This window comes from Macaca nemestrina, chromosome 1 (genome assembly GCF_043159975.1).
Source record: "Macaca nemestrina isolate mMacNem1 chromosome 1, mMacNem.hap1, whole genome shotgun sequence".
Lineage (NCBI taxonomy): Eukaryota > Metazoa > Chordata > Mammalia > Primates > Cercopithecidae > Macaca > Macaca nemestrina.
Genome location: NC_092125.1, coordinates 191020246 through 191044155, shown reverse-complemented (window position 1 = coordinate 191044155; position 23910 = coordinate 191020246). Strand labels below are relative to the sequence as shown.

The following is a 23910-nucleotide window of genomic DNA, read 5'->3' as shown; positions in this document are numbered from 1 at the left end:
AAATACGGAAGCTCCGCCCACGCACCTTTATGCGTAGGCTCTCCCGACTCGCACCGCCCAGGGAGTGGGGAGGATAAGTCGCTGTCATGGAGGACGCCGCAGCGCTCGGGAGGACCGAGGGGGTCCTTGAAAGCCAAGGACCGCAGCCAGCTGCAGGCCAGGGAGGTATGCGGGGCGGGAGTCAGCAAGGGGAAGTCAGCCCCAGCGAGGCAGCCGGTCTCGGGGCTCCGCGGGAGGCCGAGGGCGGGAGCTCACGGCCTGTTCCTGGCTGTGTGTCGCAGGAGCCCTGGTGGAGCTCACCCCGACCCCCGGCGGCCTGGCCCTGGTGAGCCCCTACCACACCCACCGGGCCGGGGACCCCTTAGACCTCGTGGCGCTCGCAGAGCAGGTGCAGAAGGTGAGGAGGCGCGACCGGGGCAGCGAATAACCGTCTTCATTCACGTTGTGCTCTGCGTCTTTCGGCTCAGACCTCACTACCACCTAGGGTGGGGGTGGCAATTGCTCTTGTCTCCATTTTACAGACGAGTAAAGCCGACTGTCATTGTGAGTCGGTGGCCTGACTCGAATGACCTTCTGTGACCAAAAGCTCCTCTAACGGCAACTTGAGTGCCCATAATCTCCCTTCGTGGGAAGGTTTACACAACACGTTAGCGTTCATTATTTCATTTGCACTTTAGGACAGCCTTGTGAGGTAGGCAGTAGAGAGTTATCTTCCCATTTGACAAAGAAAAGTTCCCCAGAAGTTTCAAGGTCCGCTTTTTTAAAGCTGCTTCCCATAAGATCTTTGTTAACTGAGAGTTTAAACATCTAGCAGGGCAAGGACTCCGAGTTTAGTCCTTATTAAACATAGTATTCCCAAGCCCAGTGCTTTTATATGGATGGCCAAAATAAGTCAAATAAGGAGGAAATGTGAAATAATGGAAAAAACACTGGAAGTTTGGACACGTGACTATGAATCCCACTTTTGATACAAACTTGCAGTGCGACTTCAGGCAGATTACTTCTCTCTGGACCTCAACTATTTTATCTGTAAAGTGAAAGGTTTGAAGTAGGAGAGCTCCAAGATCTAAAGCTTTGTCATTATTCAATGAAAAACCAGATTCCTTCTTATCTCTTGTCAAGACTTCCAGTTATACACCCTCTTCAGTGTGCACAGATGGAGAGTCCTGCTGTTTTAAAGATTATGATGGCCCCTTATCCCTGTATACACTATCAGATTTAGCCTTGATTATGTTCTAAGGTCTTTGCTTTGCTCAAAATTATTTAATGTGCTCAAATTCCCTCACGTCTTTTTTTTCCCAATGATCCTAGAAATCCTTCGAATCCGTTTTTTTTTTTTTAATTAAGAAAAATTCAGATACGTAGGAAAGCTGTTTTAATTCAAAACTTGTACTTTCTTCTTTTTAAAGAACTGGGGAGCAAAGTGCAACTTTTATGGATTAAGAGAATATGCTAATCAGATCACTATTATTGGGAGGGAGGTTGATAGGGATAGAATCTTGTGCACACAACATACTCATGTGCTGTCGAATGACTATCATGTTTATTATAATGGCCTGAACAGATGGAATAAAGAACAGTTTTTGCCTTTCATCCTATAATCTTGTGAAATACAGAGGATGCATTATTATGCTGCCTCTGTTTCCCCAATACAATCTGTATTTGAGAAGCTGAAGAAAAAAACAACTTTAGAGACAAACAAATTGAATCAAACATATTTACTATCTAAAATGTACTTTTTGGCTAGGTGCCATGGCTCACATCTGTAATCCCAGCACTTTGGGAGGCCAAGGTGGGTGGATCATTTGAAGTCAGGAGTTCGAGACCAGCCTGGCCAACATGGTGAAACCCCGTGTCTACTAAAAGGTGTGGTGGCTCACGTCTTTAGTCCCAGCTACTCGGGAGGCTGAGGCATGAGAATCGCTTGAGCCCAGTACATAGAGGTTGCAGTAAGTCGAGACTGCACCACTGCACTCCAGAATCAGGGACAGAGTGAGACTCAAAAAAAAAAAATGAGGCTGGGTGTGGCGACTCACACCTGTAATCCTAGCACTTTGGGAGGCTGAGGCAGGAGGATTGCCTGAGCTCAGGAGTTGGAGACCAGCCTGGGCAACATGGTGAAACCCTGCCTCTAGTAAAATACAAAAAATTATCTGGGCATGGCGGTGTGTGCCCGTAGTCTGAAGCTACTCTAGAGGCTGAGGCAGGAGAATTGCTTGAACCTGGGAGGCAGAGGTTACAGTGAGCCAAGATCACACCACTGCACTCCAGCCTGGGCGACACAGCGAGTCTTTAAAAAAAAAAAAAAAAAGGAATGGAGGGGGCAGGTCCAGTGGCTCACGTTTGTAATCACAGCACTTTGGGAGGCCGAGGTGGGCAGATCACGAGATCAGGAATTCAAGACCAGCCTGGCCAACATAGTGAAACCCCGTCTCTACTAAAAATACAAAAAATTAGCTGGGCGTGGTGGTAGGTGCCTGTAATCCCAGCTACTCAGGAGGCTGAGGCAGGAGAATCACTTGAACCCGGGAGGCGGAGGTTGCAGTGAGTGGAGATTGTGCCACTGTACTCCAGCCTGGGCGACAGAGTGAGACTCCATCTCAAAAAAAAAAAAAAAAAAAAAAACTTTTTTTTTAGCAGGACTCACCCGGGTATTGGTGTGTGTTCAGAAAGCTCAGGAGGCCTGGTATTAAGGCATGAATTTTGGAATCAGACTGACCTGTGTTCAGATCCTTTGCTGTTTATTATCTGTGAAACCTTGGACAGGTTGCCTCATGTCTGTGAGTCTTAATTGCTAAAATGAGAAAGTGAGGTTATCAACTTCATAAAGGTGTTGTGAGAAGTAAATGAGATGAATGTAAAGGGCCTCAGAGTAGTTGAGGCTAGGGTTAGTGCTTACTAGTTGTAGGTACTCTTCTCTTCATTTTTTATGAGGCTTTTTTGTTTTTAAGTTGTTCATGAAATATTTTGCATTTTTTGTTTCTTTTTTCCTTTTTTTGGACCTCAGCCTAATCCATATTTTGCATTTTATATTAACTCTTCAAAATATAAATTCAAATTTTGTTTACGAGATTTACTGCTAGCACCTTAAGAAAAGGGAGGGTTATTATAAGGCTACCCCTAACCTGGAACTACCTTAGCTCTGGAAATACCTACTGTCTCTTTGGCCATATATGGCTCCTCCTTTCTTTCTGTCTTTTTTTTTTTTTTTTTTTTTGAGACGGAGTCTCGCGCTGTCACCCAGGCTGGAGTGCAGTGGCCGGATCTCAGCTCACTGCAAGCTCCGCCTCCCGGGTTCACACCATTCTCCTGCCTCAGCCTCCCGAGTAGCTGGGACTACAGGCGCCCGCCACCTCACCCGGCTAATTTTTTGTATTTTTTAGTAGAGACGGGGTTTCACCGTGTTAACCAGCATGGTCTCGATCTCCTGACCTCGTGATCCGCCCGTCTCGGCCTCCCAAAGTGCTGGGATTACAGGCTTGAGCCACCGCGCCCGGCCTTTTTTTTTTTTTTTTTTTTTTTTGAGACAGAGTTTCACTCTTGTTGCCCAGGCTGGAGTGCAATGATGCTGTCTTGGCTCACATCTACCTCTGCCTCCTGGGTTCAAGCAAGTGTCCTGCCTCAGCCTCCCAAGTAGCTGGGATTATAGACATGTGCCACCACGCCTGGCTAATTTTGTATTTTTAGTAGAGACAGGGTTTCTCCATGTTGGTCAAGCTGGTCTCGAACTCCCAACCTCCTGTGATCCACCAGCCACGGCCTCCCAAAGTGCTGGGATTACAGGTGTGAGCCACCATGCCTGGGCTTTCATTCTTGGAACAAAATGCAAATTCTTTTACCATGGGCTACAAGACGGCAAGATCTGGTCTCTGCTCTCTTTTTTAACCCCGTTCTACACATTGCCTATCACTAACTACTCTTCAACTGCATTGGTCTCAAATGCCTGCAAACTTTTTTTTTCCCAGCTTTTCTCATGGTCGGTCCTCTCCTTTCATTTAGACCCAAGTCTAATGTTACATCCTTAGTGAGGCCTTCTTGTCTGAAAAAGGCCTTACCCTACCCCATCCAAATGACAGTATTATTAAATTGAATTCAAATACTTCTAGGCTACATATACTTTCCAATTCCCCACCAATCCCTATTATTAAACTTCATAAAAATGAAGTAGCTTTTCTACTTATTTGTTATCTTTAACCTGCTTCTACCACATAATTGTGATTATTTCCTTCATAATAGTGCATTGTTATTATGTGTACATATAATATTAACTTTAATCATGTTTACTTTTTGGTATCTATTACTCACTGGAGCTGTGCTTTAAAATATGGTACCCACTAGCAACATTATGTCTGTTAAGCACTTATGTTGTTATTGTGGTTGAGGAACCAAATTTTATATTTTATTTTATTTTAATTCATTTGAATTTAAAAACAATAATTACTTCAAGTATTGGAACTCAAGTATATTGGAACAATTTGAGTATGTGAATCAACTTTTTCACATATAAATTTTATTAAGTCTAAATGCAGATGAAGTATTTCTGATGAAAATTTAGCATCCAAATTGAGATGTGCTGTGAGTACAAAATAAACACTATATTTTGAAGGCTTAATATCAAATGCAAAATATGGATTAGACTGCAAAGGACCAAAAAAAGAAACAAAAACAAACAAAAAATGCAAAATATTTCATTAACAACTTAAAAATAGTGATTACATGTTAAAATGAACATGTTTTTGATATATTAGGTTAAATAAAATGTGTTAGCTGGAGCACGGGGGCTCATGCCTGTAATCTCCACTTTGGGAGGCTGAGGCAGACGTCTTACTTGAGGCCAGGAGTTCAAGGCCAGCCTGGCAAACATGGCCAGACCCCATCTCTACTAAAAATACAAAAATTAGCCGGGCATGGTGACGCATGCCTGTGGTGCCAGCTACTCAGGAGGCTGAGGTATGAGATTCGCTTGAACCCAGGAGGTGGAGGTTGCAGTGAGCCACTGCACCACCGCACTCCAGCGTCTGTGACAGACCGAGACTCTGCCTCAAAAAAAAAAAAAAAAAAGTATTGTTAGAATTAATTTACTGTTAACGTGGCTACTAGAAAATTTAAATTTAAAATTTTATATGCGACTTGCCTCATATTTCTGTTAAACTATATTAGACTTGACTTGCCATCTTAAAGGCAGGGATTTCTCTTTCCTGTTAACCAGTACACCCAGTGCCTAGTGTGGTGTCTGACACACAGTAGCTGCCTAATATACATCTGTGGGACAGATAAATGACTCAGTTTACTTGTATGGTTTCTGTTCACTCATAACACTGGTTTATACCTGAATTTTGCCGTAAGACTCCTCAACTAACCAACAAATTCTCTTTAATATTTTTTAGTTCAAGTTCTAGTTTAATTTCCTCATTTCTTTACCTTAATTGTGTATAATCAGCTCTTCGTAAAAGTAAGCTGGAAATTTTTGACAGATTTCTATTGCCTGAGTGGTAATCCTTCCCAGCACATGAATTGATCACATTAGTCTCTCCTAACTTTGAGAATTTGATCTATTTTAAGAAATGTCCTGGCTGGGCGCAGTGGCTCACACCTGTAATCCTAGCGCTTTGGGAGGCCGAGGTGGGTGGATCACCTGAGGTCAGAAGTTCGAGACCAGCCTGGACAACATGGTGAAACCCTGCCTCTACTAAAAATACAAAAATTAGCTGGGCATGGTGGTGGGCATCTATAATCCCAGCTACTCGGGTGGCTGAGGTTAGAGAATCACTTGACTCCAGGAGGCACAGGTTGCAGTGAGCCAAGATCGCGCCATTGAGCTCCAGCCTGGACAGTAAGGGCGAAAACTCTGTCTGAAGAAAAAAAATTTCCATTGCCTTCAGTTGCACTTTGTGGCACATGACAGGCAGTCTTGTGTGCACATTATAACTCTGTTTCAGGTCCACATCATAATGCAGTCTTTTAAAATACGTTTTAAGTAATAATTAGAAATGCACATATAAGTTAAAATTTAAGTAGTTGTGATGTAAATAACTGAGGAAATGGTCAGATTAACACATACTTTCTCAGTTCTGGGGGTGTGGGGGTCACATAGAAAAACCCGAATACTTTCTGTGTGTATCTAGATTTCTACCTTAGCAGATGATAAGGGCCAGATCACAAGTGTCTTTTTTTTTTTTTTTTTTTTTTTTTTTTTTTTTTGAGACGGAGTCTCGCTCTGTCACCCAGGCTGGAGTGCAGTGGCCGGATCTCAGCTCACTGCAAGCTCCGCCTCCCAGGTTCACGCCATTCTCCTGCCTCAGCCTCCCGAGTAGCTGGGACTACAGGCGCCTGCCACCTCGCCCAGCTAAGTTTTTGTATTTTTAGTAGAGACGGGGTTTCACTGTGTTACCCAGGATGGTCTCGATCTCCTGACCTCGTGATCCGCCCGTCTCGGCCTCCCAAAGTGCTGGGATTACAGGCTTGAGCCACCGCGCCCGGCCCACAAGTGTCTTTTAATTATTTAAAATCCATCCCTGATTTCACAAGGGTTTAAACATGAGAAAATGGAGACCTGAGAAGTGTGTGGTGTTTGTTAGGTAAAGAGCAGGAGGAAAAATGGACTGGTTGGAGGAGAGGGTATATTCAATATATTTGGTAGCAGGAGAGAGAGAGAGAGAAAGAGAGAAGGCATGTTGGAGAACCAAAGAAGTTCAGTGTAACTGCAGTTCATAGTGAAAGGGTAGAAAGCTATGGGAAATAGAAGAGAGCATGTAACTGTGGTGTGGAGTCATGTCAGGGTGGCCTTCTCATGACAGTGCTATCTGAGTGGGGCCTCAGGATGAGTGGGAGGCTGTGGGGCAGTGGAGAGAATGGGAAAAATATTTTAGGCAGAAGCAAAATATTAGCATAAACCTCTTCACTGGGATCCAGAAAAGAACATCATAGAAGTCTTTTCCTCTTTCAACCCACAGTTTAGTTTTCTCTCACCTGTAGGCTGATGAATTCATCCGAGCAAATGCCACCAACAAGCTGACAGTCATAGCTGAGCAAATCCAACATTTGCAGGAACAAGCCAGGAAGGTAAGGAATGACTGTTAGACAGGCTTTCATTTTCTTTCTTTAGTTCTCAGGATTGGCTGAACTTGTTTATAATCATTGTGACTTTTTATGTCTTTAGTGCCTCCTAGAAATGTAGAGGTAGGTGTTGAGTAAAATAGAAGGAATAAGCTTAAGAGGTTAAGTATAAGTTTTTGTTTGTTTGTTTGTTTGTTTTTGAGACAGAGTTTTGCTCTTGTGGCCCAGGCTGGAGTGTAGTGGCGTGGTCTCAGCTTACTTCAGCCTCTGCCTCCCGGGTTCGAGCGATTCTCCCGTCTCAGCCTCCCAAGTAAATGTTGCCAGGTTTTTTCACCATATTACAAGCTACATGGTACAGGTCAGCATCTCTGTGAGCATCTTCCAGTACCTATGAATCACAGATATGTAACGAATTAGGCCTCCCTTGTTTTGTTTTTTCCAGGAGAAGGTTTCATGAGGTAAAGCATTTTAACAGGGGAATATGTTTTCATTTATAAAAGAAATGTACTGGCTGGGCGCGGTGGCTCAAGCCTGTAATCCCAGCACTTTGGGAGGCCGAGACGGGCGGATCACGAGGTCAGGAGATCGAGACCATCCTGGCTAACACGGTGAAACTCCGTCTCTACTAAAAAATACAAAAAACTAGCCGGGCGAGGTGGTGGGCGCCTGTAGTCCCAGCTACTCGGGAGGCTGAGGCAGGAGAATGGCGTGAACCCGGGAGGCGGAGCTTGCAGTGAGCCGAGATCCGGCCACAGCACTCCAGCCTGGGAGACAGAGCAAGACTCAGTCTCAAAAAAAAAAAAAAAAAAAAAAAAAGAAATGTACTTAGCACAGAAAAATAGGAAAGAAACTTAAAAATTACCTGGAGTCATTATTGCTCAACATTTTGAAATACCTTTTTTTTTTTTTTTTTTTTTTTAAGATAGGGTATCACTGTATCACCCAGGCTGGACTGCAGTGGTGCAGTCTCGGCTCACTGTAACCTCTGCCCCCTGGGCTCAAGTGATCCTCTTGCCTCAGCCTCCCAAGTAGTTGGGAGTACAGGCATATGCCACCACACCTGGCTAATTTTTTGTATTTTTAGTAGAGATAGGGTTTTGCCATGTTGCCCAAGCTGGTCTCCTGAGCTCAAGTGATCCGCCTGCCATGGCCTCCCAAAGTGCTAGGATTACAGGCATGAATCACTGTGCCTGGCTTGAAATATAATTTTTTTTTTTTTTTTTTTTTTTTTTGAGACGGAGTCTTTGCTCTGTCACCCAGGCTGGGGTGCAGTGGCGCGAACTCGGCTCACTACAAGCTCCGCCTCCTGGGTTTACGCCATTCTCCAACCTCAGCCTCCCGAGTAGCTGGGACTACAGGCGCCCGCCACCTCGCCCGGCTAGTTTTTTTTGTACTTTTAGTAGAGACGGGGTTTCACCGTGTTAGCCAGGATGGTCTCGATCTCCTGACCTTGTGATCTGCCCGTCTCGGCCTCCCAAAGTGCTGGGATTACAGGCTTGAGCCACCGCGCCCGGCCCGAAATATAATTTTTTAAAGCCTTTTTTACAGCATAGCAGCATAGTCTAATTTTTGTTTCTTCAGAGTAATCTGGATCTTAAAAGTTGCTATTGGGGACCAAGATCCTAAGCATTGAATGGTTTCCAAATTTTAATTGGGATGATCACTGAATATGGGTGCCTGTTATCTCCAATACCTAATTCGTTACATATCTGTGATTCATAGGTACTGGAAGATGCTCACAGAGATGCTGACCTGCACCATGTAGCTTGTAATATGGTGAAAAAACCTGGCAACATTTACTACCTCTATAAACGGGAGAGTGGTCAGCAGTATTTTTCCATCATTTCTCCAAAGGTAAGAACATACATTGTTTGCCCAAAAATCTACTCCAGCCTCTGAGAAATTCTTGGTATATATGTGAAAATGTAGACATGTGGATTGGTATATGGTTTCTTAGAAAACTGGGGGTGATGTGAGCCCAGACATGACTATAAAAAATATACCTGTGCTTAAATTATTTCACTCATTTTCTCAAGGGAGGGATCTGATGTGTAAGGTAACTGCTTTCCAAAGATTGTTCTGACTGGTATGAAGTGAAAAGCCAAAAAAGAGATTGTGGCATAATTAGGAAATGAGCTCAGTTTGTTCACAACCCACCCTGATGGGAACTGCCTACTTTGCCTTCTCTAGGAATGGGGGACAAGTTGTCCACATGACTTCCTTGGTGCCTACAAGCTACAGCATGACTTGTCCTGGACTCCGTATGAGGACATTGAGAAGCAAGATGCTAAAATCGGCATGATGGACAAGTTGCTAAGCCAGTCAGTGGCCCTGCCTCCATGCACTGAACCCAACTTCCAGGGACTGACTCACTGAGAGTGGGCTCTGACAAACAGCTCTCACAGGACCTGGCTGTCACCTCCTTGTTGACCCCATTGTTATCTTGAGAATTGAGGACATGTAGGTGAATCACAAACTTCCTGGAAAGAGACCCTGTGTGAATGTAAATGCTGTCATTTTGACTTTTAATTGGGATGGTAATAATCATTGAGACAGAGTCACTGTCTTTCGGGATCCTCTCTGGACCACAGATACCCAAGTCAGTCAGTTTCAGAGTATTGGCCAATGTACTTTCCTTCTTCCTCTCCATCACTTCTTCCCTTAAGTTAAAGTGTTAGAGAAGACTTTCTTCTTCCCATAAAAAGGTTGGTGGATCGTTTTCCAGAGAGAACTGTTTTCAGTCTTTTTTTTTTTTTTTTTTAGTAACTGGTAGTATTTAACATTGGGGTTGAGGCTGTCTCACAGTTGGTGCAACTCCAGTTTAAAATTCATCTGGGAACGAGAATGTTGGGTAATGGAGGGTGATTAAACCCCCCCCCCCAAAAAAAAAAAAACCACTTGGCTTGGCTGGACCAGAGAGTGTGTGATTCTGGGATTTCTGTGCTGTTGATGAGGTTTGTCTTGCCCCTTTTGCTCTCTCTGCCTTGCTAGAGTGAATGAGAATCTGAGGCAGCAGCAAAGGCCAGGTTTGGGGAGTGTCAACTTTGAAACTCACAAATTTTAGACTTGGAAGAGACGTTGGATGCTGCCACTAATCATTATAGAATCCATTGTGTAGTCTCCCAAGGAGGAGCTCCCAGGCTCAGCCACCTGCAGCAGAACAAACCCATTTAAATGGCTACTTAAAAATACTGTGGAAGAGAGTATGGCAGTAGAGTGAGAAACAAGAAAAACAGCCAAATTGTTGACTGTGAGTTAACTCAGATTGAAATTCATTTTGACAAGAATTATTCAAGAACTTAAGGGCCTTTGGCAAAATTACTGTAGTTCTTATTCCGACTAGGCTGTTGTAGGACTCTACCTTCTTTCCTGTCTGTTCGGTGGAATTAGCTCGTTTATGGATGATTTAGCATGGCTGTAATCTATTGCAGTATGCTGTAAAAGGACAGAGAGATATGTCCTTGAACTGACAATGGCCCAAGTTTCTCTCTGGGAATGGATGTTCCTTATACTGATCTGCTTGGTAATACCCTCCCCCCGCATTATTCATGGTCTCTCCTCATAAACTGGATTTCTTGTGAGCTGTAAATGGTCCACCTAAGGCCTCACACAGGATGGGGCTAGAATCTAACAAGCTCACTCAGATGACACTTGGTCGCTCAGTTCACATGGGAATGTTCTTTGGACTCAGCTGCAGAGGTCTTTTGCTGGGGTGCTGCAGAGTCGGAGGGAAGAGACATTAGTGGTACAGTAGTGGAGTCTGACTACAGAAAGTTTCCCAGGTTTTCAGAAGGTTCTCACCTGCATCATGATGACAATTTTGAATAGGTACTTCATTAGTTATCAGATAAACAAATTACTACAAACTTAATGGTTTAAAGCAACACCCATTTATTTCAGAGCTTATAGGTTAGGAGTTCAGGCACCATTTCATTGGGTCCTCTGCTTCATGGTTTCTCTGAAACCCTGTAAGGCTGAAATTAAGTTATTGGTCAGGGCTGTTCTCATTTGAAGGCCTGACTGGGGGAGGATCTGCTCCCAAGCTCACTTATATTGTTAGCAGAATTTCTTTTCTTTTTTTTTTGTTTTATTTTGTTTTTTGAGACAGAGTCTCACTGTGTTGCCAGGCCTGAGTGTAGTGGCTCAATCTTAGCTTACCGCAACCTCTGCCTCCTGGTTCAAGCGATTCTCCTGCCAAATAGCTGGGATTACAAGCACACGCCACCATGCCCAGCTGATTTTTTTATTTTTAGTAGAGACAGGGTTTCACCATGTTGGCCAGAAGGTCTCGATGTCTTGACCTCATGATCCACCTGCCTCAGCCTCCCAAAGTGCTGGTGCTTGAGCCACCGCATCAGGCTTGTTGACAACCCTCAAGGGTTGCTGGCTTCAGGGATTCCACTAGCTGACTGTTGGCTGGAGGTTGCCCTCACGTCTTGCCACACGAGCCTCTACAACATGGCAGCTTTCTTAAGCAAAGTAAGCAAGGATTAGAGTCTGCTAGCCAGATGGAAGTTACAGTCTCATGTAGTCTGATCACAGAAGTGACATTTCATCACCTTTGCTGTAATCTGTTGGTTGGAAGCAAGTCACTAGGCCAGCCCATATTCAAGGGAGGGAGTTATACAAAGGCATGTATACCAGAAGGCAGACATCACTGAATCATTGAACAGATCCTAGAATCTATCTGCCACAGGGCTCAGTTGAGAAGAAGAAAGGAAAGTTCTAGGTAAAAAAGGCAATATTACAAAGTGGTTAAGTGTGATGGTGTCAAAGTCACAGATCTGCACTTCACTCTCAACTCTAACAAGACAGCCTACCAGCTGGCATCCCTGCTTCCTCCTCTATCCCCTCTCCAATCCATTCTGCATGCAGTCATCAGCTTGATCATTTGAAAATGCAAATCTCCCTCACTCTTGACATTTCCTAACCTCAACAGCGGGACAGCAGTGATTGAAAAGAGAGAAACTTCCTTTTGTTCAGTAAGATGTACTCCCTGCACTGACCACCAAGGGGTATCATTGCTCTTTCCTGGTTAAGCCAGTTACCACACTTGGGAAGGGCTAGTGGCAATGTGAGGTGATTTGGGGCACCTGAGAATGGAAACTAGGACCCAGTGATTATATACAGTAATCATTTTTCATTTACCCATCCATCTGTTCACCTGATAATTTCATTAGTATGAAGTACCTTCTAGGTTCTAGGTTCTGGGGAATAATAGAGCTGAATCACTATTTCCAAGGAGCTCACAGTATGGTAGAGAAGGAAACAAGTTAACAACTCCAAGATGCTCTAAGAAGGGGTGTGATAGAAGTACGTGTGGAATATTATGGAGCTCCAGGGAAGGGTTCCTTATTGAGCTTGGAGAATTTGGGAAGACTCTTGGAGGAGCTGATGCTTGCTTGGTGTTGAAAACCATACAAGTTAGAACTTTCTGGGGGCTCCAATTGCCCTTTCATAGGAAGTTTGTCTTTTGGGGTAGGGTTCATTTTTGGATGGAGTTTATTTGTGAATGAAGACAGGGACATCCATTTAAGCCATATCAACCAAAGCAGTCCTGGCCACAAGGAGGGGTGGAGTGAGATATGTCCTGGCTAGAAAATCCTTGTGTCTAAAAGCTAGGAGATAGATGAAGAGGGGAAGGAAAAAACATTCCAGACAAAAAATAACATGGAAGGGACATTGACTAGAAGTGATACGACATGTGAGGAATTGCAGCCAGTTAAACAGGAGAATATGGACTGGGGGCTATGGGAGAAGAACTAATGGAAGGATTTGGGTAGGTTGGTAATATTGGCCATTAGAAACATCATTTTGGCAGCAGAGGCTGGGTAGAGGGAAGACAGGAGCTTCCATCCCTAATCAAGGCAAGGGATGATGGGAGTCTGAACTAAGCAGTGGTAGAATGAGAGGGCCTGTATTTCACCAATTGCAAGGTGTACTTTTTCCCCCCACATTTTGGTATCTCAAACCTGGACACTTCTAAAAGTCAGTGGCATGTCACAGTTTAAGTGGCATTTTTTCTTTCTTAGAGCTACATAAAAAGATCAAAACAGATAGCATCTTACATTTGATGAAGCATGGCACATTGAAAGTACAATCAATTGCCATCTTGTTAATAAAATGTCAGAGGGATGAGAGGAAAGACTCTTAGATGATGCTTGAATTCAAGCATTTCTGGCTTGAGTATCTGCAATGAATAGTGGGGATCCACTCAACAAAATTTGCAGGAGGAGGAGGACATCCCTGTCATTTTCCAGAATAATCAGTGATATTCTGTGATATTGATAATCCACCTAGTTGGCCCTTCCAAAGTTACTGGGTGTGAGTAACAGTTGACTGTAGCTCCCTTTCTCCACCCTAGTGCTCTGGAAGGAGGAAAGGAGAGCTGGCTTGTATCTTACTTTCTCAAGTTATCAGTCCACAAACATGAAGAGTATTAGTGTTACAGACACAAAGATGATAAGTACTGTCTAGTGAGCCTTTATTCTGCTAAGTGTATCCATTATCTCTTTTAATCTTCACATAACCCACCATCAATGAGGTATATAGTATTCTTATGTTACAGAGCAGGAGCATCTCAGAGATTCTGAAACTGGCCCATGGTTATACAGATGGGAAGTGGTAGAGGTCAGATTCAGACACAGTCCTGTTTGAGTCTGACCATAACCTTAATCCTGTTTGGGCCAATTAAGACAGTCATAAAGGATCTCGGTATAGAGGTATAAAGAAGTTAAATCACAAAAGTGATAAAGTAAGGTTTTTTTGTTTTTGTTTTTGTTTGAGACAGTCTCACAGTCTCACTGTGTTACTCAGGCTAGAGAGCACTGGCTCAATCATAGCTTACTGCAGCCTTGAACCCCTGGGCTCAAACGATCCTCCTGCCTTAGCCTCCCAAGTAGCTAGAAATACAGGTATGCACCAATATGTCCAGCTAATTAAAAAAAAATTTTATAGAGATGAGGACTCACCATGTTGCCCAGACTAGTCTCAAATTCCTGGCCTTAAGCAGAATGAGATGTTTATGTGAGACACTACCGGAGTAGTTCACTTGGGGCGTTTAGTGATAGGTATGTAGAGGATGTATATCAAGGTATAGAGAAGTAACTTATTTAAGGTCATACAACTTATACAACTTATAAGCAATTGAGCCCATATCTCTGGCATTAAAGCCTGGATATAGAACCCCCATCAGAAGATAGGGTTCATTCATTCCTTTAAGGAGCTGGAGCTTGGGAGGAAGGAGCTACAACGTGCCTGGAAAATTTTCATTTCTGTAGTCTTAAACAGCATTTGATTGAGTGGAGCAGTCCGTACTTGAAAGCTTTTTTTTTCATTTTGATTTGTAATATTATCATCTCCTGCTTTTCTCTACTTCACTGACTGTACCTTTTCTGTGTCCTGATCCTCCTCTTCCTGACATCTACATTCTGAGGCCAAGTCTGTGGCCCTCTCCTTTTTATCTCTACTAAGTGGTCTAATCCATTCCCCAGGCTTTAAATGCTGTCCACACACTACTGACTCGCATACATACCTACAGCCCTCATCAGTCCCCAAGTTTCATGCACACTTGTTTGCCCAGCAGCCTTACTTGCTGTCTCCACTTGACTTGTAGTCATTACAAATTTAATGTGTCCAAATCTAAACTCTTGAGTTCATCCCCAAAACCTGTTTCACCACCAGGCCTCTCTCTTTCTATCAGCACCTGTCTCACATTGTTGTAGCAGCCAAGAACCCAAGTCATTCTTGATTCTTCTTGTTCTCCTCATACCAGTCAGCAGTCCCAGCTCTGCCTTCAAAATGTATCCCAAATGTGACTGCTTCTCTTCACCTCACCCCTTTCCCCCTTAGTCCAAGCCACCAACATGTCCAGCCTGGACAATGCAGTAATCTCCTAACTTGTCTCCCTGCTTCCACAGAGATTGTCAACATCATCTTTTAAAACTACAAACCAGATTGCACCTCTGTTAAAAAAAAAATCCCAGAGTTTCTCATTTCTTCCCTAGATTCTATGTGATCTGCCACTCTCAGGACTCAGCATGTTCCTGCTTTGCTGACCTTGCTGTTCTTCCCACACACCAAGCTCATTGCTGCTCATTGGCATTTGCTGTCTCATCTGTTTGGAGCATTGCCTCCAAGATCTTTGCAGGTTTGTGTCTTCTCATCCTTTAGGTCCTTGCTGAAATACCACTTCCCTGATTACCCTATCAGAAATACCAACCCTTCTCACATTAAAGTGGTTCTGATTCTGCTTTGTTTTCCACAGCACTTAGCACAACCAGAAATGATGTGTGTTTTGCTTCTGTTTATAAGTTCTGTGATTATAAGTTCTGTGAGGACAGAGACTGTCTGTCTTGTTTACTGCTGTTTCTAGCATCTAAAATAGTGCCTGGCGCATGATAAATACTCTTAACAATGAATAAGTAAGTGGGCCAGGCATGGTAGCTCATGCCTGTCATCCCAGCACTTTGGGAGGCCAAGGCAGGCAGATCACTTGAGGTCAGGAGTTTGAGACCAGCCTGGCCACCATGGTGAAACCCCCATCTCTACTAAAAATATAAAAATTAGTCAAGTGTAGTGGCGGGCACCTGTAATGCTGGCTACTCAGGAGGCTGAGGTACAAGAATTGCTTGAACCTGGGAGGCGGAGGTTGCAATGAGCCAAGATTGCACCACTGCACTCCAGCCTGGGCGACACAGTGAGACTCCACCTCAAAAAAAAAAAAGAATAAATCAAATAAATCAATGGATGGACATCTGTAGCTCTGTACCTATATCCTGCAAAGGATCCAAGTCAATGCAGTTAATAGAAGTATAATGTGAGCCACATGTGTGATCTAAATTTTTCCAGTAGCTACATGAAAAAGTAAAAAGTGAAATTAAGAATACATTTTATCACAGGGTGCAGTGGCTCATGCCTATAATATCAGCAGTTTGGGACTCTGAGGCAGGAGGATCGCTTGAGCCTAAGAGTTCAAGACCAGCCTGGCCAACATAGGGAGATCTCATCTCTACAAAAAATACAAACATTAGCCAGGCATGGTGGCGTGTACCTGTGGTCCCAGCTTCTTGGGAGACTGAGGTGGGAGGATTGCTTGAGCCCAGAAGGTCAAGGCTGCTTTGAGCTATGATCATGTCACTGCATTCCAACCTGAGTGACAGAGTGAGACCCTGTCTCAATAAATAAATAAAATATATTTTATCTAACCCAGCATATCCAAACTATTAGCATTTCAACAATTTACTAAAAAAAAATTATTTTACATTCTTTTTTAAACTAAGTATTCAAACTTTGGTGTGTATTTTATACTTACAGCACATCTCAATTCGGACTAGCTACCTTTCAAGTGTTCAGTAGCCACTTGTGGCTGCTGGCTACCGTATTAGCACAAGTGTAAGTAGCCTAACTTACTGTTCCTGTTCTGTACTTCCTGTGAGATCCAGAATGAGGAAAGCTAGAAACTTCTGGTAGGGGGTATCTTTCTCAGCTACCCTGCTTCCTTCCCCTCTCCTGAAGGAAACTTTGGGGATGTCCAGGCTAATAGATATATGATCATATCCTTAGATTAATAATGCTAATAATTGAGCTTCTACTCTGTGCCAAGCATATAATCTCATTTAATTCTGACAACAATCCCATTTTACAGATTAGGAAACAGGTTCAGAAAAAGTAACTTGTTCACATTTATACATCTGGTAAGTGTTAGCGCTGGAATGTAAACTTGGTTTAAAGGTAAGCTGGTATAATCATTATGCTACAATTTTTAATTTGCCACTCTTTTTTTTTTTTTTTCGAGATGGAATCTCGCTTTGTCGCCCAGGCTAGAGTGCAGTGATGCAATCTCGGCTCACTGCAGCCTCCGCCTCCTGGGTTCAAGCAATTCTCCTGCCTCAGCCTCCCAAGTAGCTGGGACTACAGGCATGCACCACCATGCCTGGCTAATTTTTTTTTTTTTTAATTTCTAGGAGAGGGGGGGTTTCACCATGTTGGCTAGGATGGTCTTGATCTGATCTCGTGATCTGCCTGCCTCAGCCTCCCAAAGTGCTGGGATTATAGGTGTGAGCCACCGCGCCAGGCTAATTTGCCACTTTAATGGGCCACATGGCAGGGAGCAATGAAGAGAAACACATAGATGATCAAAGGAAGCTGGCCTGACTCAGGCTGGGGTGTGTAGCACACCTTTTGTCGCCTCCACCCGGTTTCTCACACACCCTAGGTCTGACTTTGGTATCGCTGTTTTCAGGTCTCGGCTCCACTAATTATTAATGGTGTATTCTCCAGTAGAATCAGCTGTCTGATCCCCTATTTCCTCTTCTGTAGGATGGGAATGCTAACACTAACCTCAGGGTAGCGGGCAAGTTCCAGTGAGATGATGAGAATGTCTGTACAACATGTAGCCCAGTACTTGCTGCCTGGTGTTCCCCTCAGAACATGCTCGGTCTTACACTCCTCTTTCCCGGGCTGGCTGCAAGGAGAGGCAAAGTGTCACTTGACCTCCTATCTCCCTTGCCCTTTTATATTCTCCTGTGGGGTCCTCACAGTGATCCCTTCTCTATTGTTGCTTCCGGTGGGCTGGTGAGGATGGGGCCGTATCTGAGAACTGGTGCCTGAAATCCTTACCCAATACCAAAAAGTTTCTTTGTGTAACACTCTGTCAGCCTAACTGCCAAAGAGAGTCACCTCTGAGAAGCTCTTACGCCCTCCCTCTCGCCGCTCTCACCCCTGGGAGTCCATCTCACATGGGCTCCTGAGGGGGCTCCTTCTTCCCATCCCGTCTGTTGCTCATCTGCCTCCTGGCCCGCAGGATTGCAGATCCTTCCTCCGCAATGGCTGCCAGGTTAGTCTTCCTGAAACAACCTGACCATGTCACCTTCCTACTTAAAAACTTTTCTTCAGGAATTGAGTGCAAATTCCTTAGCTTGTCATTCATCCAAATAGTATTCCTATGTGCCTATGCCCTTCTTATAGGCACAGCGAACAGCAGCGAAGCAAACGTACAAGCAGCCCTGCCCGCGTGGAGCTTACCCTCTAGGGGCCCCGCAGAGGCTGGGCCCAGCATCCCAGCACAGCCTCGCCTCTCCAGCGCACTTCCCGCCCCACTCCAGGCCCACGCGCCGGGGCCGCTGTCTCCACCATGAAGCCTTCCCAGCCTCACTCAGGTAGAGAAGACGTCCCCTCCCCCGGGACTCCTCCATTCCCCGCCGCCCCTACTACAAGACCTGGGCTCCCCTGGAAACTGAGGCCCTTCTCCCTGACTACAGACCCGCAACCCCTCCCCTGCTCTGGGGATTGTGAGCTAAGAGCCAGGGTGGGAGCAAGAGGCTCTCCTCTTCAGGGCTGGCCCCCTGCACTGCACAGGAAACGGGGCAGGAGGGCGGACCCCCATTTCATGTAGGAATGCCTTGTCCCCAGGGTGAGCCCCCAGGTGAGCCTCCGCGGCCGCGTGGAAGGGACAAGAAGCGCCGCTGCCCGGGTGCTGTTGGCGAGCAGCCCAGCTCCATCTTCCCGGTGTGGTAGCGGCTGGAGCCAGGCCTGGGCAGCCTTGGGACAGCCAGAGTGGGCCAGGGGACCACGTCCCGTCCCCAGAGGCCGGGGACGGTTTCCAGCCTCCAGGAAAGGAGCGGGGGCTGGGAGGGGAGAGGGTCTGGAATTGGCATGAGCGGCGTTGCCGTGTCTGCCACGCGTGTCACCTGCTGGAGAGTCCGCCTGGATGATTTCACTCCGCGGAGGCGCCGCCCCACCACTCAGAAACCTCAGAGCCATACTCAACTCTCCCCTCCTCTCCAGCCCCACTGTCACAGCCCTGCTTTTCTCCTCCTCACGTCCACGCTCCCCCCGCCCCGCCCCTCTCCCCCCTTCACCCCCTCCCGTCTCCTGGCCGGTTTCCTTTTCTGTAGTTTGTCCCCTCAAAGCCGCCCTGCGCTCCCTGCCCGTGTCTGACCAAGACTCTGCTCCCTTACTGAACAGCACAGTGCCCGCCACGGGCTGCCACTCAAGGTCACGTCTGCACGACCACCCCCTGCAGCCTACCTGCCAGTGTCACCTCTGGTCACCCCTCTCTTCCAGGATCCAGGGATCCAGCCTCCTCATCGTGCTTCCGCACCTGCGGCTCATACCCTGGGCCAAGAATGCCCCTCCTAATTCTTTGTTCATCCTTAGAGACCCTGAAAAATGTCACCACAGGAGTGGAACCTTCCTCTGCCCCACCCCAGACTTAGTCTCTCCACAACAGCTGGCGCATCCCCTTGTCCAACATTACACTTGTCCCTACACACAGCTGCCTCCTCTACCAGACTCTGAGTTGCTGGAGGGTGCAGCCTGGCTCTTGTTCTTCTCCCCATCCCCCCCGACACAAGGCCTGACACAGAGCAGCCATCAGCAATAAATAAACAGCATTTTAAAAATGAGTAAGTAGAAGATCATAAGAACTGGGTAGTTGCTGGGTATGTGGAAGGGGCTGGACTGTTGGGCGTTCATCTGAGAAGGCTTCTTGGAGGCCACATTGGGCAGGGTTAGATGGGGGGTCAATAAATTTGGTGCAACCAGAGGGCCTCAGGGAAGCACCAGAGTGACCTGTGATGTTAATTTAACAAACACAGAACAACTTCTATTGTCAGGCCTCATACTGGGCGCAGGGACCTCAGCCAGCACTCAAATTGCATCCCCTATAGGAACCCCAGGGTAGGCGGTGCCAAAACTCTGCCAAAACAGAGTGCCAAGTATCACATGGTAAGCACAAGAAGATGAAACCATACAGATGAGGGACACCTAACATGCTCGGGGCGGGGTGGGGGATGTCAGAGGGGCTTCCCAAAGAGGAGCACTACCCAACCCAAGGCCAAAGAGAGGGTCTGAGAAGGGTGGGGAGGACTGAGAGGAAGCTGGGAGAGCTGAGCAGAGCTGGCATACCAAACACAGGAGTTGGACTCCATCCTGAGGGCATTCAAAAAGCTGGGGAGTGACCAGATCACCTGCAGTCTGGTGCTATGCCAAGCCTCAGCCCTCAACCCTCCTGGGAGCCTTCTCACCTCCTGGCAGGCTGAGCCCCTTTTCGGTGCTCCCTTAGTAGCCTGGTCGCCTCTTTTCTGTGCAGAGTTAGGTACTGTGGCTAAACTGTGTCCCTTGGTCTTAATCTTCTCTGTGTCCCAAGCACCAGGCACCACATCTTGCCCCTGGCCAAACATTTGCTGAATGAATGGCGGGTGGCTCCTTATTTCTGTTGTCTTCTATAGCCCTTATTCTCAGTTCCACATCCTTTCACGCCTGGGACTTGTGCATTCTGCTGCAAACAGCATTTAATTGGGAAAGAGGAGACCCAAATCAAATCCTGGCTCCACCATTTATTGGACAAGTCACTTAACTCTCCTGAAACCTCAGTTTCCCCATCTGTAAGATAAGGTACCACTATGAATAGAGTCTAAGTCTCCACATGTATGCAAAAGACTCGTTTCCTTGGATAGGTTGTAAACTCTGTGATGGCAGGGACCAAGGTTTCTACCAGCACCCAACTCAGGCACAGCATATAACCAATACAATGCTCAGTCCTATTGGTTGGTAGACAGCAGAGCACAGGGGAAAGAACACTTAAGGCAAAATTGTAAGTTTTGTTCTGCCACTTCTGGTGTGACCTTGAGCTAGGTTGTTCCCATCTCTTGAGTCTTCCTTGCTTTACCTGGAAAGTAGGGATTAGAACCCTTGCCTGACAGTGCTCACAGGGCCAGTGGAAATCCTAAATGTGAAAGTGGTTTGTGAATGGAGGAGATAACGAAAGAGATAATATAGTAGACAATTGACCATTAATTAAAAATTAACCAGCTGTGAAGTAGCACAGAGGCAGCAGCAATGCTTGACAGCTGGTAGACAGACCCTGGGCACCTGCTGACTCTGAGCAGCAGACACTGGGATGTTTGATCTTGCTGGGGTCAGCCCAGAGACCCAGGAGAGACCACTACAGCAGGTTCACGGGGAGGGAGTATGCAGCAAGTCCTTTGTCCCCTTCCCCTCCCAGATTTCCCTGGCTTGCATTGCTTCCTGTCGTAGGTTTGGAGGGACTCTGGCATAAGAAGGTCTTAGGAATCCCAATGGCTGTGGCCACGTAGCTACTGATCCCCTTTGGTGAGTGAGGCTGGCCCACTGAGGCAGTGAGCCCAGCAGTGCTGTCCTGATAAACTCTAGTCCCAAACTCCAAGTCAGCCCTCCCAGCTGCTGGCATCTTTGTGGCAGGTTAATGAGAAAGGACCACGGTTTGTCTCAGCTCTTGTCCAGACCAGATGGGCCTGGGGCTGAACAGAGGGGCTGGATGGAGGCAGAGCTGGAGGTGAGATTAATCCTCACCTCTGAAATGGGTGAGGATTAAATGAGAAGACAGATCTGGGAACACCTTGAAGCTTGTTTATTTTACTCAAGTGCAGGATCTATTTGTGGCTGATACATTTGCCCCAACCAGTGGGGCTTCTCAGTTTTGAGGAGGAATGGGGCTCTTTCTCCAAGAGACTCAGTTGCACAAGCAGATTATGTGTAAGGTGTACAAATGTGGTCTTAGAGTAAAGGCAGAGATAAGACAGGCTGTGAAGATGGGCAGGGCCAGCCAATTCCCTGTTGTGGGAGAGACTGGGAGAGACTGGGAGCGCTGTGGGACCTAGGCTGGACGGTGCCGCACACACAGGGAGGCTGCTGCTGTCTCGCAGACCTGGCCATCGAGCTCCCTCACTGCCACATCCCATATACCTCCTCCTGCTAAAATCTATGCTTCCAGCAGAAGAAACACCAGATTTAGAATCAGATGGGATTTGGTTCTACTTACTGTGTGACTTTGAGCAAATACCTTCCTTTCTTTTAACCGTAGTTTCCTCATTCATAAAATAGGTGAGAATTCTAGCACCATCTCCTGAGGTTGTCAGGCTCTGAGAAGGAGACACGGGAATGAGAACATGGTGAAACGATCTTTGTGAACTATTCAGTGTTGTACACATTCTTTTTTTTTTTTTTGAGACAGAGTCTTGCTCTGTTGCCCAGGCTGGAGTGCAGTGGCATAATCTCGGCTCACTGCAACCTCTGCCTCCCAGGTTCAAGCGATTCTCCTGCCTCAGCCTCCTGAGTAGCTGGAATTACAGGCATGCACCACCATACTCAGCTAATTTTTGTATTTTTAGTAGAGACGGGGTTTCAACATGTTGGCCAGGCTGGTCTCGAATTTCTGGCCTCAGGTGATCCACCTGCCTTGGCCTCCCAAAGTGCTGGGATTACAGGCATGAGCCACCGTGTCTGGCTACACATTCATTTTTAATCTGTCATCTCTTGTGGGAAGTAGGCCTGCTGTTCTGATTGGGGCCTGTCAGAACCAGGACCTTAAGGCACCTCAGCTGCAGCCCTTTGCTTCAGGAGGAGTGAGCTTGGACTGTGGGACAACAGGGCTTCCTGGCACTTCTTCTCTCTCAGGCCAACCCTTGGTCAGTGACAAGGGCCCACCTCTCAGATGTGAGAAGGGCCCATATCCCCTGCATTCTGGGCCATGGGGCTCCAGGATGGTCGGCATATGGACTGGAGGGATGTCTGCGCTGCAGGGCAAAGGTGCAGCCAGAGAGGGAGTGGAAACTATGCTTGTGTTGGTTCACCCACTCTGCTATTGAGCTTTTCCAAGACGCTGGATCCTCAGCACCTTTGTCTTCACCTCCTGAGTCTCCTTCATCTACCTCCTGTCTCCCTTAGTCTAGTCCAGCCAGTGAAACTGAATGTAGGGAGGGTGCCATTTTGGGATGAGGTCTAGTGGAACAGGTCCCTGGGAGCCTCTTCTGGGACTCCTTGACCTTGGGAACCCTTTGCCCCTCTCTCTTGGGCCCCAGGTAAGGGTACCAGTTTCTTCCTGAGCCATGACCAGAGCCATTCCCAGATAAATGAGGTTTCCTGGAAGGATGTTACCAATGCCTTATCTCTGGCCAACATGGTCCTGGGGCTCTTCTCCATCATCTTCAGCTTCAGCAGGTAGGTCTGGGGCCCAGCAATCTCTTAGCCAAGAGCTGGAGCCAATGGCATGAGGGAAGGAGAGGGAGAGTCTAGAGAGCAGGCACTGAGGCACAGGAATCCACAGTGTACCCGGGGAAAGTGCAGTGGCTTAGGAGTCAAAGGGCCAAGATCCCAGACTCAACTGTACCAGTTCATTCCAGCTGTGGCAGTCTAGAATGGTTTTTATGAGAAAGTCAAGAGATTCTGTTCTGGTGGCCTTTATACAATCTTTGGGTAGGCCACAGTTCATATTTTCTAATTCTTAGATCATACGACCTGGCAGAATATTTGAAATTAGCACTGTTCTGGAAGGTCCGAGACATGCATATGTTCCCCTAAAACGTTGTAAGCAAATTCTATTTCTGTAAGTTGAATCCCATTTCGATGTTTTCGGGATATCAGTCCTTTAAAGATAAATCCTTTATGATGCAGGTAACGTCCTCCTAATCTACTCGATTGTCTATAACCATCAGCAAGTGACTTCTCTTTGGATTTGTTTCTCATCCATAAGATAAGATGACTTTACCTGATGATGTTTAAGCTCCCTTGCAGCTGGAAATTTTTGTGATTCTCTAAAATCTTGGTTTTTCGAGTATAATAAAGTAGGGCACACCTACAGCAGAAAATCTCTTTTTTAAAGAAACTTTTTTTTTTTTTTTTTAGAGATGAGGTCTCACTATATTGCCCAGGCTGGTCTCAAACACCTGGGCTCAAGTGATCCACCTGCCTAGGCCTCCCAAAGTGCTGGGATTACAAACGTGAGCCACTGTGCCCAGCCCAGAAAACTTCTATCTTCTTAGTTCAGCCTAATTATCTGGGAGTGTTGTTTTTTTGCCATAATGGTGCCCTGAG

The 23910-nt window shown here is 46.1% G+C and overlaps 2 protein-coding genes and 1 long non-coding RNA gene across 14 annotated transcripts in view; 2 read left to right on the top strand and 1 right to left on the bottom strand.

The window, feature by feature from the left end:
- Nucleotides 1-26: 26 nt before the first annotated feature.
- On the top strand, nucleotides 27-18202 carry C1H1orf50 (chromosome 1 C1orf50 homolog). Of its 4 annotated transcripts, XR_011622137.1 has the most exons (7): nucleotides 27-165; nucleotides 282-397; nucleotides 6976-7062; nucleotides 8779-8910; nucleotides 9247-9516; nucleotides 15063-15205; nucleotides 16372-16912. XR_011622137.1 is itself a non-coding variant. In XM_011763765.3 (5 exons), the coding sequence occupies exons 1-5, from the start codon at nucleotides 87-89 to the stop codon at nucleotides 9430-9432; spliced, it is 600 nt and encodes a 199-aa protein (XP_011762067.1). In that variant the 5' UTR covers nucleotides 27-86; the 3' UTR covers nucleotides 9433-9775. The 4 variants fall into 4 exon arrangements, 1 of the variants encoding a protein (XP_011762067.1); XR_011622138.1 differs by lacking the exons at nucleotides 15063-15205; nucleotides 16372-16912 and adding an exon at nucleotides 18025-18202; XR_011622135.1 differs by lacking the exon at nucleotides 16372-16912 and having other exon boundaries at nucleotides 15063-16293.
- LOC105494856 (uncharacterized) lies at nucleotides 10928-18219 on the bottom strand. Its single transcript, XR_003021108.2, has 3 exons — nucleotides 18082-18219; nucleotides 17398-17521; nucleotides 10928-11030 (listed from the first exon to the last, which is right to left on the bottom strand). It is a non-coding gene; the product is annotated as an uncharacterized lncRNA (long non-coding RNA).
- A 7-nt stretch (nucleotides 18220-18226) lies between these two features.
- TMEM269 (transmembrane protein 269) overlaps nucleotides 18227-23910 on the top strand; it is a 34211-nt gene continuing 28527 nt past the window's right edge. For 2 of the 9 annotated variants that reach the window (XM_071094800.1, XM_071094798.1), the window contains exons 1-2: nucleotides 18241-18481; nucleotides 22899-23037. In XM_071094800.1, coding sequence (XP_070950901.1) covers nucleotides 18454-18481; nucleotides 22899-23037 — 167 coding nt within the window. In that variant the 5' untranslated portion in view covers nucleotides 18241-18453. The other 7 variants (XM_071094803.1, XM_071094801.1, XM_071094830.1 and 4 more) reach the window with 7 other exon arrangements.